The following is a 16,421-nucleotide window of genomic DNA, read 5'->3' as shown; positions in this document are numbered from 1 at the left end:
TGTAGGCAGCCTCTGCCGGCCTGTGCGCGCGCGCCTGCGTCATATTTTTAATACGATGCGTAAAAAATTAAAATATTATTCTAATGTATCTTCATATTTTTCCTATTTTTTTTATTTATTATATTTTTAATAATTAAAATAATTAAATAAATATTTTCATAACTCAAAAATAAATTATTTTAGAAAAAATGAATTAACCACGTGATTTTGAGGCGACATGCAAATTTTCATGCAAATATACGCTAAAATGCTTCAAAAATGTCAAAAAAGTGTCTTTCTCAGCCTTTTCAATGTCTAGTCCTGTCACAAGATTTTTTTTTTTAAGCCTATTATAGGGGGAGGAGGGTGCTTGAGGGGGGTCTGGGCGCTGGGGGCGAGCAGGGGCAAGGCGGCCGCCCCAAGCCTCGGCCGCCCTCATGGCTTGGGTGTGGCTTGTGTTGGCCTTGTTTTGACGGCGAGAGTCCGGCCGGGCGCTTGAGGGGGGGTCTACGGTGTTGCAAGCGACCGATGCCCATTTGCATCGTGTGCGCCGAAAGCCATCACAGCCGCAACGACAAACAGGTCGGCAGTGGTCGGCCAGGCGCGCGTGCAGGCCGGTAGGGGATCCCTGCAAGGGCGCCCGTCTACTGCCGTCTGCCTGCGCGCGCCCGTGGGTCGCACAGGCGCGCGCGCGCGCAGGCCGACAGGGGCTGCCTGCACGGGCGCCCGTCTGCCTGCGCCCGCGCGCGCACGTCGGCAGGGGTTCCTACACGGGCGCCCGTCTGCTGCCGTCTGCCTGCGCGCGTGCAGGTCGGCAGTTTGTGCACAGGCGCGCGCGCGCACGTCGGCAGGGGTTCCTGCACGGGCGCCCGTATGCTGACGTCTGCCTGCGCGCGCCCGTCGGCAGTGTCTACACAAGTGCGCACGCGCAGGTCGGCAGTGACCGCACAGGCGTGCGCGCGCACGTCGGCATTCGGCAGTATCCGCACAGGCGCGCGCGCGCGCACGTCGGCATTCGACAACCAATTCAAAAATTGATTAGCAGATCATAACCACTCAACGCATTTATCAGATTTTATCAATGCTCCACTCATTTTCTCTCACTATATCTTCTCTAGTAAAGTAAATAAATCCATGACCACTCTTGCTAATGAGATATATTGAAAGAAAAAAAGAAGGGGTATAATGCACTATCTCCTGCGCTGTTATTGCTCTTCATTTCAATAAATATTCATTCATATTAGGTAAACAAAAATGAGAATACACATCTATGCAAGAACACAAAAATGCTACAAAGGACATAAGTAGACTACAAAGACACACAATACCTGTAATGAGCTTAAAATATTGCGAAACTATGGTGACATCCTGCACGAGGAAAAGGGTTGTGAAGATAGAAATAAAGACTTAGAAATTGAAGGAGAATGGCAAATGTAACAAGATGTAGATGACATTATTTGGGGCAGAAGATAAAAACAACACCTCACTTCTTCTATGTTCAAAATAGAAGTAAAATATGTTCTACCGTGAAACACACACACTTACACGCACACGCACACACACTCACACACCGCACACGCACACACACCGCACACACACTCACTCACACACACACAAAAAAAATGCACACACAAATGTATCAAGTCAATTAAATTGATTTTTTTATAATTTATTTAAGTAATTTTTTTTTTGTTTTATGATATTGAATTAAATGAATAAAAAAAAAGTATCATTTGATCTTATGTTGTTGTTCTTACTTTTGTATTTTTCATACGTTGTAATAAAAATTATAAATCACTTGTCGATAAATGAACTAACTTTAGAGGATTGTATCTGAAATATTCTAAATCGAGGTTTGTATTGAAACTTGCACTAAATATTACGTCCATATGATGGGTGCCGTGTTTCATAAGTGCAGACGAATCTCTTAAAATTTGATATAATTATAATTATTCTCTCGTTATTTGAAAAATTATTAATACTCTTTCAATTTAATAGTCTTCCAATATCTAGCCCAATCTATTAAGTTTTGATCTAATTGTTGTCGTGAATTGATCAAAATGCTCTTATGCATTATAAATTATAATTTCATTGTTCTTATTTTTTTTATAGACAAAGTGAAAATTTTGTTTTTATAATTTTTAAAAAATTTGATTCACGTCGCCCGATTTTTTAATAAATTTTTTTAAGAAAATTAAAAAAAAAAAAAACAGCAAGAGCAAAATCGATAATTTTAAGTCTCTATTTAAGGATTATATCGTTTTATCAAACATTTGAGGTATATTAAATTTTTTAAATAATGAAAGAATATTTAATTGTATTTAACTTTAAAAGAGCTCGTTGTAATTTATTTATTATTTTTGAATGAATTTATTAACCTTGTAATGAACAAAACTCTCCCATAATTGGGGGAAAATAAAGAGAAGAAGAAGATAATTAATTCATCTTACGTTAACCCAAAATATATGGAGAAGTAAATAGGTAGGGAGAAACCTTAATTATTTCACAGCATTATTACATTTGATGAATCACTCGAACATTAATACACAGCTTGTGTTAATCCATCATGCATTAACCAAAAATATTTGTATTATATACATGCAAAAACACATGCACACTCATCAAATAAATTAAATTACAACAAACATTAAATTAGAAAACATCCATTGCATAAGCACTTACACATTGATATCTTTAAAAGAGAATATTAAAAAACGATCACTTCATCTAAAACTCGAACTCAAATTCACCACCACCCTCACCTTCCTCCTCCTCCTCCTCTTCTTCGCTCCCGCTCTCGCTCTCGCTCTGACTTTCTTCTTCCTCCTCCTCCTCTTTGCCTTCCTTATATTCTTCTCCTTCTTTATAATGCCCTTTGCTCCGACGTTTCTTGCCATGGCCGCCGCCTATCTTCTTCTTGATTTTGTGCATCAACTCCTTCAGCTGCTCGCTATGGCTGACGTGCTCCGGCTTGTGCTCGACGGATTCTTCGGCCTTGTCGTCCTCGTCCTCGTCCTCGTCCTTGTGGTGGTGGTGGTGGTGGAAAGCCTCCTCTATCTTGTGAATGATTTTCGACATTTTTATAGTACCTCTATACAATATATGTTTTTCTCTCCTCTCCTCTGTATGTCTTCCACTCTCTCTCTATATATATGCACACCTTGACCTGATTTCAAATTTATAAGCAGCAAGCAAAGCCGAGAGTGAATGCGGACATGAATCCCACCACTTAAGGTTGACTTGAAGTTGGAGCAGCCGGAATTGAAACCCGCGTACTTAGATGTGTACCAAACATTAAACAGAATGAATTTATATTATTATATTTCAATTGGCTTTTATTGCAAGTTGATGCATTAATTGGGTTGGGTTTCACACCAATAAAGAAATAATAGTTGCCTTCAGCTTCGGAAAAAGTCATATGGCACTTATTTCGTTCTTCTATTATAATTTCGTGTCACATATTAATATCATTAAATGAATAATTAGTATGTATTCTCTTTTATATTAAATATATATATAATTAAATTAAATTATAATTTAAAAGTAAAATTACATACAATACACGCGTTAATGTGACATTATAATATAACACAGATGTATTGAAAAAAATCTTATAGCAGTACTTACATAATTAAGTGACGTTGCGACGCACAATATCTCAAACTTATTTTAAGAAACATATGTATACTTCGAATGTTTTCATGTACTCATGGGTTGTTCTAGTTGATCGCAGAGCCAAACGGGTGCTATAACATTTGTATCTCCTTCTTTAACCTCAACTCCCAAACAATGTGTCAAATCTACCTTGGCTAAGAATATTGCATGAGAAAGAGAGATCATAAAGATCACAAACAAATACAAAGTGGTAAATGCAGTCGGCCGGGTTTGATGATGCTGCTCATGTAAACTCGTACCTATATTGATTTAATAATTCAATGGGTACATAATCATATGAACGACATCAAATTTTTAATAGTTGCATATGATCAGCAGTTAATAACTAGTCACTGTCGCTGTGACTCTCACTCTAATGTGGATAATAATAATAAGTAGATATTACAAGTTGTAGTAATAATAATAAGTAGACACTACAAGTTGTTGTAATAATAATAAGAAGCAGACACTACAAGTTGTTGTAATAATAATAATAAGCAGACACTACAAGTTGTAGTAGTTGGCAAAAATTGTGGACCAAGGCCACAGCCTGCAGCGTGTTTGAGCAAGTCTTATCTGTTGTAAGCCCAGAAGAAATATGGCCGAGAAACAAAGGAGACCCCTTAGATAGGTCTACTCTATAGTCTATACAACCCACATTCGGACTATTATTTTTTTTTTTTTTTTTTTTGGATAATTACACTCCCCTCTGAAATTTTGTGCAATTACTCATAAATTTTTTATAATTTAAAAAATTAATACTTATGAGGTATGCTTCAATCTTATAAATAAGTTATTTCGTTAGTCAAAATTTATCAATATCAATAAAATTATTGGATATGAATACATATTTACCTCAATTGATCTATTTATTACAAGTTAAATAAATTTTTATAATTAAATTGTTCTAGTATATCTTCACACGTCAATACATATCGGGATATATATATTTACTTTTATGAAGGTAGTTTAGTTAGAAAAAAATGTTTAACCTGTAATAAATTAGTAATAAGTCAATCGAGGGCAAATACTAACTTCTATTTAGTTTCTTTGTTAATATAAAAAAATTTAGTGAATTTTAACTAACGGATGAACTTATTTATTAGATGAGAAAATAAACGCTATGTGTATTAAACATAATTTTTTCAAATTATAAAAAATTTATACATAATTATACAAAATCTCAAGAAAGGATAGTGCAATTATTCCTTTCGTTTTAGTGCTTCAAAGTCTAAATATGCCTACGCTTTTATTCAAATATCTAAATTTATTTAATAAGCATGAAAAGTGTACAATATATCAAAGAAAAAATAATAGTGAAGTTTTAATTTGCTATTTTTTCGTCTCCTATATTGTGTTGTGCTTTGTGTATCTTCATCTTTATATTTTCCATATAATTACTAAAAAAAATTAAATATTGATTAAAAAATACTTTTACGCCTAAATATGTTGAATTTGACATAAAATAAAATTAAAGCACAGACATCAAGTGTGTCAACTTTGCTAGTACAGTAGTATTGTGACAAAATCATATATTTGGTCCATAGATATGGGGTATTACACATATGGTCCCCCACATTACAAGGCTTAGCAACTGAAACCCCAAAAGTTGAAAATTTTGATACTTTCCAACCTCCTGATAGACGGATGTTAAAAATATATGCAAAAAAATCCTCTGTATTTTTTGAAATATTACACACGCACTTCTTCCATCAATTATCTTTAACGATATTAATTTTTTTATAATTTATCTCTTGTTTTACTAGTCATTTAGTTAAAATGAACGACTTAGATCTTAATAAATTTATAAAATATATTTCTTGTATTTATATATATACACAGGTAGTTACAACTTTCTTCTTTTCTTCTCTATATCTTTTTAAGCTGCTGAACGTTTTCAGTTCCAATGTTAGACTTCATTTTTAAGTTTTCTAGATATTGCACTCAAGATATATTTGCTCCTCCTTCTTGCTGCTCTTATGGATTTGATTTCAGTTTTTATCAACGTCGCTCGTTGCAGCCTAGATCTGGGCGGCGAAGGCTGAGGCGGAGGAGGTATTTTTATTATACTGTGTATTTTTTTTGTTTTGTATATTTTAATGTAATGAATTAATTTAATTATATATTTTTATATCTGAATCCATTATATTAAAAAATTACCTTTTTTTTACTGCATTTTATATGAATAATATAATTTCAAAAATATATCCAACACAGAAATTAAATTTACCAATAATACATTTAACGTATTTATATAAAGTCTAATATAAGATATGACTTTATTTATCGTGGAATATTTGAATGTGTTGAAGTTATACTTTCTAGAATTAAATTGATTTTTCTCATTGTAGTAAGCGTAACAAACACCGCTCTACTGCTAAAACCATCAAATTTCCAATCCCACGGATTCTGAAAATGCAACTTGTATGAAGGAAAATAACTTATACAAAGAATACACTTTATTTTACTTCCTATTATACTTTATATGCCATATTTTTGCCCGTGTAAAATCAAAAGTTAAATCTCACATAAAATTATTAAATAATGTCTTTATTCTATATAATATAAATAAATATAGAAAGTACGATGCACTATGACACATATTAACATTTTAAATAATATATCGGTTAATTGTTATTGTATTTGTTGATACTTTGACTTGAGAAGGGCCATCTCAACAGGATATATAGATTCTAGTACGTGGTAAATATATTTAATTTATTTATTAATGCATAAAAATATTTTTGTCAATTTATGTTAAATTCTCATATTAGGGATGTTTGAAGGTTTCAAGAGTAGGAGGGCAAAATTAATTAAAGCATTTAAGAAAGACCCAGAAAGTATTGATTGAGTTAATATCATTTTTTCTTAATATAAAAGAAGAGGGGGGGGGGGGGGGGGGGCTGAGCTTCCACACAAATTCCCCTACTTGGGGACAAAATATACAAATAACTCATACTTTTATAAATTATAGCTCTATCCCTTAAGGGGTATTATTGCAATATTTTTCAGAGAGTATGTATGTTTTGCTTTTACACGGAGTGCTTGTGCAAATTTTGCTTTAAAAAATACCTTTGAAAAAAAAATATAATTATAACTATAATTTCAAAAAATACTGTATTTGTATAATTTTGCATTAATACCAAGAAATATCAATGCAAAAAAATAAAAAGAGCATAAGAAGACAACTACTATTAAGAAGTTGGAAGTATTATTGATGGAAGAAGTAGCACAGTACAAAGTAGGAGTAGAAACAACAATCCAAACACAGTAGAAGCTATATACTCGTCACAATTAGGTCACCAGCCCCAAACACCTTTTTTTTTTTTTTTTTTTTTAATCTTCCCTTATTTGCAAGCAACCAACGGTAGAGTAGATAATCTCAGCATCACATGATTCAAGCACACCTGCGAATCAAAAGCAACAAAAATTTGCAGAAATCAATCAGTCCAAACATCATCCTACACAAACATTGACAGAAATAGGAAGCAATTAACTTAAAATCTATCTGTATACCTGAATTAATCGCTGTCGCTGTCGCTGCTGCTGCTGTGGCCATGTTCGTGGCCGTGCTCGTGCTTCTTCTTCTCCTTCTTCTTCTTCTTCTCGTCCTTGGATCCGTGCTCCCCACCCTCACCGTGGATCTTGTCCTTGATCTTCTCGATCAGGCCCTCTTTGTGCTCCGGCTTGTGCTCTCCGTACCCGTGTTCGGGCTTGTGCTCGCCGTACCCGTGTTCGGGCTTGTGCTCGCCGTATCCGTGTTCGGGCTTGTGCTCGGAATGGGATGCGGCCTTGTGGTCTTCGCCGTGCTTCTCTCCCTCCTTGTGGCCTCCCATGCCCAACTTCTCTTCGATCTTGTGGATGATTCCAGACATTTTCTCTTTTGTTCTCTGACTAGTTTGTGGAAGTGAATTCTCAAGTGCTTGTGAGTTGTGATGAGAAATGGTAACGGAGTGTGCCGAGTATTTATAGGCACGGAAAAAAGATACGGGTATATTATTATTGTTTTTAAATTTTAAATATTATCTGAAACGGATAGGATTTTGGCTTTAGTTAGACGCGGATGGGACCACGGTGTGTACGCGGCACACCAATACCATCATTTTACCACGAAATTGATTTTCACTCCTAAATCTCTTTCTTATTAATTCAGACATATTATTATTTCACACGAAAATTTATATAAAATTAAAAAAATATATTTTTTATTTAAAACTTAAAGTAGGAAATAAAAAGCACATATAAACCATCAAATTTAGCAAACGTTAATCAATCTACGATTTTAACTCAAAAATTATCTCTTAAAATCAAAGGTCAAATTAGGTTTAATAAAAACTAAGTTGACACTGACACTAGGGAAGCTCGAGATAAGTTTTATTTATTTTGAACATGTTATAATTTTATCAAAATTTTAATTATAATTCATCACTAGAATAAATTTATTTTTTGTTTCATAACAATTTCAATCTTTTAAGAGATGTAATTTGCAGAAAATAAAAGTTAGTTGCTCTCATTTTAACCAAAATGTTGATTATAAAGTCTAGTTATGACTAATCAATCTCATGCTAAATAATATTACGTTATATAATTATTGTTTTTTTAATTATACAAAGTAGATTTGTTTGACAGGGTCGAGCTAGATTCTGATTTTTTCTATTTTCTTTTTTAAGAAAAATTGTCAATGATAATCTAAATAAAGGGATAATTATTCAATTAATTAGTGCAAGACTTGCCAAAGATTTTATTTTTCTTTATATATATATATAATCTTTCAATTTATTTTGCGTGTGAGATGAATGGTAGACCATGACGCCGACCACTCAAGAATAAATTATGAGTATCAGGAAAAGAGTGATGAATCAAGATCTGATGCTCCCACTTGAATTTGACAAGCGGCATTAAATGGGCGGGTGATGCAGCAAAAATATCAACCGACGTTCTTGATCCTTTCAACAGTTGTAGGGAAATGCATCTGTGCTGTTACTTTAGTAATTGGAAAACTGTGTGGATTTTGTTTTCATATCTGGGAGAAGAATAAAGGGCTAATTAAAAGACCACTCTCTGTTTCTATCTTTTATCAAAGTACTGATTTGGCACCGACACGATTATTATTATAACTTTATGCATCTTCAGATATCGTGTATAGTTCCGTATAAGCTAAGTTTTAAAATGTCAAATAATGATATGACTTGTATAATATTTTTCATACTCAATTTATCTGAAATAAAAAATATTCATTTTCTCCCAACGCGTGGAGTGTATATTTTATATTTCTTATCTCTCTCTGCATATTCGAGAATTAATTAATTTATAGATCCGACTTTAAATTAATAAAGTCATATATATCAATATTTATATACGGGCATGATATATTGAATCTAGTTTGCAAAACAGAGTTTTGAATAGATTGAATTTTCTGTTAAAATTCTTATTATATATTTTATTTCATTTCATATGTATGTACCGTGTGTATAAATATTACATTATCAATTTCAAATTTATGAAAATAATTTATGTACGTGATGTGACGTGTATATATGAAATGAAATAAAAAATCCAATTATAAGTTAGAAAATAGGAAATGCAATCCAAGTCCTGAAACAGCTTCATTTACTGGATTAAATACTAACAGGGTGGGGGAAGGTTTTGGATTTCCGTGTTGCAGCAATATTCTGCAAGGCACGTAGATGTAGCAGACAAATCTTTCAAGATCTGGACGTGGGGAAACCCCAGCTTCATTAAAATAATTTTGGCCGGTTCCTGCAATTCGGAGCTTCCAGACGCAAGCGGCTTCAAGTTCCCGAGTGCCATATTCCTCATTTCTTATGCCTAAATGACACTTGCCACATTTTCATCTATTACTAAATCGATATATAATTTTTAGGCGCGTTAGGTCATTCAAGGAGAGTGGTCCCTTTGTAAGACATGGTTGTTCAGCCACTTTACTAGTAGTTTGGCTATTCTAAATAATTTTACATTTCGTATTTTGTTAAATATGTCCGAGACGAGACACGTAATAAAATATCTTTTTGAAACATAATTAAGTTTACATACCCGACATTTATACTAAATGAAATACGCAATGCAATACCAGTTTGCAGCGGATTCGCCAGGCTTACCATGGGAAAGACATACTTGTGTAAGTTAGAATAGAATTAGGCTGATTTCATGATAACACCACAATATATAGGTCAGGTTGAAGCTTAGCTTGAAAGAGTTCTGGAAGCATACTGGTAGTCAAATACAGATTTACTAAGTCCCCTAGCACTTTTGTGCATGTAACTATCTAATGCTCATACAACCATATATCCAAATGAACATAGGTATAGAAATTCAGAGTCCGCTGTTTCCAAATATATATATTATATTATTTTGTAGTAGTAAGAGTGAATATACATCAGTTTGACAGTTGAAGTAGAGTTGTCTTGCTATTAAACGATGTTCAGAATAAATAAGCAGCACGGTTTATACACAAACCCACACCTATGTTACCCTAATTTACGGACCCACATATTTATAGTGCACGTTGTATTCGGTGGGTTTCAAATGCTGATCAGGTGGGAGAGAATAGGGATGGAAGAGAGCATGTCACCTGATTGCTCCTAACAAATTGGCACCGTCAAGTTTTGCACCTTCCAAATCCTGTGAAATGAACAGTTTAGGGGAGCAGGCCGAGTACAAATTTCATCAAGTATAAACCCAATATCAAGTTTCAACCAAACAGGTGTAACCCATAGCAGTGGTAATATGCAATCACGGATAACCTATATCTTTATCCTTTCTATATATATTTACAGTTGACATTAGTACGAAAGCTCGTTCTTCAACTTCATCCAACTGACCGACAGCCCCTATTTTATCAAACAATTCAACAGTCTCAACTTTGTTTCAAGGAATCTCACCTTAGATTCAATTAATTATAGACATAGTAAGTGAAAAACTCTGTTTGGCATTTAATTTAAGATCAGTCAATTTGTTTTCTACAACCGCCGCCCCCCCCCCCCCCACCCCAAAAAAAAAAAGAAATAAAAGCAAAAGGTTAATGGTACCAAGATCTCATCAGGTACTTGTTCTATTGAGGTTATAAAAGAAAAATTGAAATAAAAATATCATATACAGGAGACATCTTTTACTAAATTTCAGTTCATATTCAGTTACATGTACAGAAAGATAGTATTGCAGCTAACTGAAGGTTAGATGTCAAAGGGCTTTTGTTCCCTACAATCCTAGGTCAAAATGGTATGCCACAGGAAGAAAGAATTCCTTGTTGGTAGATGTGTAGGTTACTTACTGTATCGCGAAGATTTACATGTCGCAGATAAGCTCTCTGTAGATTTGCACCTTTCAGATTAGCATTAGTTAACTTTGCACCCTGGAGAAAGCACACAGAAAGTTGAGAAGATGAGTTAAAGTTTGAGATCGTTGAATTTTCTGGAAGAGAAATCCATATATTAACACAAAAACATGTAAGTTTGATACTGTACGTAAATATGTTTTTATGTGTAGATTACGGCTATAAGAATTAAATGGGTCAACTCAATTAGACCAGAAAAGCTGAAACAAAAATCAACTGAGACAGAGTGAGGGATTAAGGAATTCAGATGATTCAAGTGGGTGACCGTACTTTTAAGTTCTGATAGGAACGAAATCAATCCTTTCCCAAGTTTATCTCATTAATGTGGAGCACAATCACACAAAAGTGCAAAGTGTAAATAAAGCAACTTTCCACACAACTAAACAAATCAATGTTGTATTCTAGACCGGGGCAACTGATGTAGGTAATGTTGTTGAGACTTGGAACTTTTACATCAAAAAGGAAAGACAGTGTTAAGAAAAAAATATCAAATAAATATCCTTTCTGGTATTACACAAAAAAGGGAAATCAGTAGCACACAACAATTACAGAACTTTTACCTTCAAATTGGCTCCTTCAAGATTAGCTCCTTCTAGGTTGGCATTGGTAAGATCAGCAGTCTGCAAATGGTTCAAAATGTACTTCATTCAATAGAAACGTCACCAAGATTAAGCAGACTGTCTAACTGAAAATTAGGGATACTTAATACGGTGAACACAGATGAGGAAGTTGGACTTTCCTATGGTCGATAAATAACTGAAAGTTATATATAAGAGGAAAAGTTAAGTAACAATGGGTCAACAAAATTACATTATGCAGTATTTATGCATGCTAAACCTGCAGGTGAGCAGAACGCAAATCTGCTCCACAGAAGCTACAGTCCACCAAACAAGCATCTGTGATTGGAAATGATAATCCATGAGGAGATATCATAATTCACTTAAATATTGCTATACCACAGAAGTAAAGCAGAAAAAGAAAAGTGTACATAATTTCGGAAAGAAGAAAAGGGTTTATAGTGACAGTAAAGTAAATGAGTCCAGCATAAGAAACAGAATAGCCACAAGTACATTGCTTATTGCCTGATCACATAGTGATTGGAGATTTTATCTGGTGTCAGACTAAGGTTTTGGTTTGTGAACACAACAAAAATTTGATCCAGAGTGACTTAACAAAAATCCTTTAAGAACGTCTCATCCACATTTTATGTTTTTATACTCATGGAACTATCATTGGTATTAAACTAGAAATAAATAGACTAAAGGTGTTTCACTATGAAATGCACCGACTAAGTCTTCGATAATATGCATGCGTATAAGTATCTAAGTACATATGTATATCTATGTATATGTGTCGGCATGTACGCGTGTTTACATACATATGTACACAAATATTCAGCTTATTCCTAGAGTTAGATTCTAGGGCACCTTAAGCAGAAGACAATTTTGTTCCTTGATTTAGTAGTTTGTTTCCTACTTCTGATGAACTCGCTTCTTTTTCTTAAGAAATTTGTGTTGGTTACACTTAATCCAGCCTCTTCCAGCTCTTTGAATCAACTTTTGAAAATGTACAAAAGAATGCATACTACAAATGTACCTTGTAGATTTGCACTCTGGAGGTTGGCTCCAGCTAACAGAGCTCCACGGAGATTAGCTCCAGTGAACTCACATCTTCCCTAGGTTAAACAAATTCATCAGAGATGACAAAGACAAGTTCTTAAATTAAGATTTTGATGAAAGTTCAAGTAGGACCAGCAGCTTTTGATTCCACAACTCCATGTTCCAGAATAATCTCAAAATCTTTTGAGGACAAATGACAATAGGCAAGACAAAATTGCATAAAAGAAAGTCTTACTCTCGCAAAGTTGCATTGTGAAATATGGAAGCCTCAGCATCCACATCCTGTGCCAACAGTAGAATGTTACATGATGAATAGCCACATACAGAATCATAAAAGTCCACAAAGACATATTTTCTCCTAGAAAGAGTAAGCACACTGACCCTGAACTTGGCACATTGAAGGTTGGCGCGTGAGAAGAACACATTTCTCAGACATGCATAACTGAAGTCCACAAATGATAGATCCTGCATTTATTGACATGGAAAGCAAGGAGAGTTCATACTGGAGGAGAAAATTGAAGGGCGCAGAAAAATGAGAAAGAAATTCATAGTCATTTGACAGTCAAACAAACAATTTTCCGGTTGCACTATCTGTAGCCATCTTAAAGCAAATGTTACCCACAGATCAAATGCTATTGAGCAAAGAACTTCCCCAGTTTTTCCAAAAGAAAAAAAAAAAAATAGAGAGAGGAAAACATGCCAGAAAAAAGAAACTAAAAGGACATTCTAATCTTATTTCTCTTATTCTATAAGAGTAAAGCTCAAACTCAAAGCTGAACACTATTAAGAACTAAGATAAAGATTTCACTTCAGTTGAACCAGTTAAAAAAGTCATGTAGTGATATATAATACATTACCAGCTTAGAAAGATCAAGCCCAGATAGATTGAGTCCTCGAAACCTGACCCTCTCGGACTGTATGCATTTAATAATATCAATACGTTTTAGTTCAGTACTCATCTCCTCATCCTCCTTCCTCTTGATCAAAGATGCCTTAATTCCATCTATCAGTCCCTGGAGTCAGAGAAGCAAGGTTCTTACATAAGAAAGAAGGAGACATCTCTTTTTTATATTATCAGTATGTAACAGAAACAATCACCTGTCTGGAATAGCAAAATAGATGACATCTGCATATTCTTTTAACTCTCAACTTACCAAGAATGGAATGAGGGTGAAATTGAAGATTCTGAGTAAAATAGAACTGATTGAACCTATTAATCAGCAATCTCAACTTTTGGGGCTGTGCTGATGCTATCATTTCCAGGCATCCCATAAAATTTTCAAATTTTAGCAGCTTATCCCAGTTTATAATGTAAAAAATAAAAAGTACTTCTTTCATAACAAAAGATTTTGCAGGCAATGGAACTTGTCAAAACAAAACATCAAATGACCATCGACACTTATTTATCTTTGCATAATATCATCTTCTGAACAAAATCAAGGCATGTCAGAAATTTCTAGAAGTTCACAAAAAGTAAAGAATGGCTCACAAGAAGCTGGAAATATTCAGCCTCTCGTAAAAGCTCCGAATATTCAGAATCCTTCAAAGTAGGAACTACGCCATCCCTCAGCCAATTCAAAATATGCCGAAAATATGTCCCATCCCTATCAACAAAAACATACCCCTGCAATGATAACAGTCAAAACCTTTCAAATTATACAGAGTTGAAGAAATAGTACATTAAAGCTAGTCATGCCTTAAAAATTCTATCCCAAAAGATTATGACCCTGACAAATCCACTATAGTAGTGAGCTGAAAAGATAAAAAAGAAAAGAATTGATAAATATTCCTGGATCCTTGAAATACACATGCATCAGAGACATCCTTTTTCACGTCTAGAGTGTCTTGAATTAATTGGTTCCTAACTGTGCAACTATCAACACTAGTTTCTGTACAACACTACTATTTGATAATTCCACATGTATGCATACAGAATGGAGGAGAGATATACGTGTTTATATATGCTTTGCACTTGTCAATCATATTCAACAAATGAGGTAACATATGGGGATCTAGCATGTGCTGTCTGACAGGCATAAACTATGTCATTCACGAACTAAAGAAATAATTCAAGCGGAGGTAATAAAGGTTCATTCTGAGACTTTTTTTTATATTATTTATATCTTCCAGGCACTAGATTTTAACTAGATGAAGGTTTTTTCTTTTCCTTTCCTACCTCTCTTTTGCATTCTTCCTCAGTCTTTTTGTCAACAACTATTGTAGATCAATGGGCAAAATTTTACGACAAACTAATGCTTGAGATATACATCTGATCAGGGCATATACCTTGTCAGACTCTTGATGGACTGCGTGGCGACCACTGAACATTGCGGCAAGCATTGAATCAGGCTCACGCTGAGTCAATGTATCGATTGTTGTACAAAACTTTTTGCCCCCTGGAAGACAATAAAATCACACTCAGCATTTAACTGGACATGTGCAGTCAACATACATTGACCCAAAAAAAAAAAACTAATGCCAGAGCTAGACACAACAGCCTAATGGCTTATCCTTAGGCATCAATTCCAAGTTCTAGTTGGATAAGCTGCCATAAGCTGTGCAATGAAAATTCACATTCTCACCAAGGAGTTGAAACTGGCACTCAAGCTCAAGTCAAGCAACACTTGACCAAGTAAGATTGCAAATCCAGCCAACATAGCATTCCTTCCATGTGATTTTAAGCAAATACTAACTGCTAGCTTTGTATGCAGTGAATATTTAAGATTTTCAAAGTTTGGTATCCTGATCATGTATGTCCTGAAAAACATAAGAATTGGATGTGTTGGTGCTAAATGTCACACTTGCCCGAGGTACTTGCAACGTGCTAGCAAATATTGGACTCTGGCATAGCCATCCATTACAGTCAATCTCCAAGTTTCTCGACAGTCAATAATCTTTTTCTTTCTATAGTCAAATTTAACAGCGTCGCTCAGTCAATAATCACAAAAATGAAAATTATACAGCTTCGGTTATCATTGATACCTTACTGCATACGAAATCATAACAGTCAAAGACAATTAACCAGCTGCAATGATCAATAGCTAAAGCTTTCCCTACAATTTGCTAAATTCTACTGTACGAGACTGAATTGAACAAATTAAAAGTCTATACAAACACATACATATACATATCCAAGTTGTACACAAATATATGGACAGAGAGAGAGAGAGAGAGAGATTTACCGATGTTAAGGCGGACCACGGACGAAGAAGTATTAAAGTTGAGGTTCATTTTGAGTTGGGGGAGGCGGAGCTGTTCAACTGATGTGATCACCACCACTTTCAGGAAATCTTAATGCCGCGAGTTTCGTAAGAAAGCAACGAATCTTCATCAAGCTTCTTCAACACAAGTGACGGTTTGGCATCTTGCGGGGACACGGATGAAGATGTTAGCAAGAGATCCTTCCAAAATAGTCCCTGATTTTGTTGAATATTTGAAATGGCCCCTTTTTCTTCCAATATTTTCAGTTCTATTCTTTTGCTCTATAGTCCCTTTTCTTTTCTTATACTAGTTGCCGCGGCACGTCGTTTTTCTGTGCACATAATAAAAAATTATTGGCATTTAAAAATATGTTATATATGAGAATTAATTAGTTTTTTTATTAGTTGAAGGATAATTTTAACAAAAAATCGATGTAGGGGTGTCAAAACAATCATTTTATGTCTATAGCACCTCTTTTTTATAATATTATAGATATTAGTCAATGTGGCACACCCTATATATGTGTATATATTTAAATAGATAAACATAGATTTTAAAAATTAAAATTAATATATGCTTAAAAGGAGAACAAGTCAACAAGAGATACGATAATT

At 34.5% G+C, this 16,421-nt stretch overlaps 2 protein-coding genes across 2 annotated transcripts; both read right to left on the bottom strand.

Moving 5' to 3' along the window:
• Positions 1-6,822: 6,822 nt before the first annotated feature.
• LOC105173924 (uncharacterized) lies at positions 6,823-7,587 on the bottom strand. The gene is made up of 2 exons (XM_011095843.3): positions 7,150-7,587; positions 6,823-7,040 (listed from the first exon to the last, which is right to left on the bottom strand). Exon 1 carries the CDS (start codon positions 7,506-7,508, stop codon positions 7,155-7,157), a length of 354 nt encoding a protein of 117 aa, XP_011094145.2. The 5' UTR covers positions 7,509-7,587; the 3' UTR covers positions 6,823-7,040; positions 7,150-7,154.
• A 2,392-nt stretch (positions 7,588-9,979) lies between these two features.
• Positions 9,980-15,982, bottom strand: LOC105173923 (FH protein interacting protein FIP2). Its single transcript, XM_011095842.3, has 11 exons — positions 15,789-15,982; positions 14,893-15,002; positions 14,096-14,230; positions 13,464-13,619; positions 12,988-13,071; positions 12,842-12,888; positions 12,584-12,657; positions 11,825-11,883; positions 11,548-11,607; positions 10,925-11,005; positions 9,980-10,275 (listed from the first exon to the last, which is right to left on the bottom strand). Exons 1-11 carry the CDS (start codon positions 15,835-15,837, stop codon positions 10,222-10,224), a joined length of 909 nt encoding a protein of 302 aa, XP_011094144.1. The 5' UTR covers positions 15,838-15,982; the 3' UTR covers positions 9,980-10,221.
• Positions 15,983-16,421: the final 439 nt, after the last annotated feature.

This window comes from Sesamum indicum, linkage group LG11 (genome assembly GCF_026168435.1).
Source record: "Sesamum indicum cultivar Baizhima isolate 11 linkage group LG11, ASM2616843v1, whole genome shotgun sequence".
NCBI lineage: Eukaryota > Viridiplantae > Streptophyta > Magnoliopsida > Lamiales > Pedaliaceae > Sesamum > Sesamum indicum.
Note: the sequence above shows the minus strand (reverse complement) of the source record. Positions and strands in the feature narration are given on the sequence as shown.

Excerpts from the sequence above, each read along its gene's own strand:
- LOC105173924 (XM_011095843.3), bottom strand. The coding sequence starts at position 7,508 with ATGTCTGGAATCATCCACAAGATCGAAGAGAAGTTGGGCATGGGAGGC.
- LOC105173923 (XM_011095842.3), bottom strand. The coding sequence starts at position 15,837 with ATGAACCTCAACTTTAATACTTCTTCGTCCGTGGTCCGCCTTAACATC. Across the intron at positions 14,231-14,892 it reads TCCATCAAGAGTCTGACAAG|GGGTATGTTTTTGTTGATAG; the intron begins GTATATGCCCTG and ends TTATCATTGCAG. Across the intron at positions 13,072-13,463 it reads GGCTTGATCTTTCTAAGCTG|GATCTATCATTTGTGGACTT; the intron begins GTAATGTATTAT and ends CAATAAATGCAG.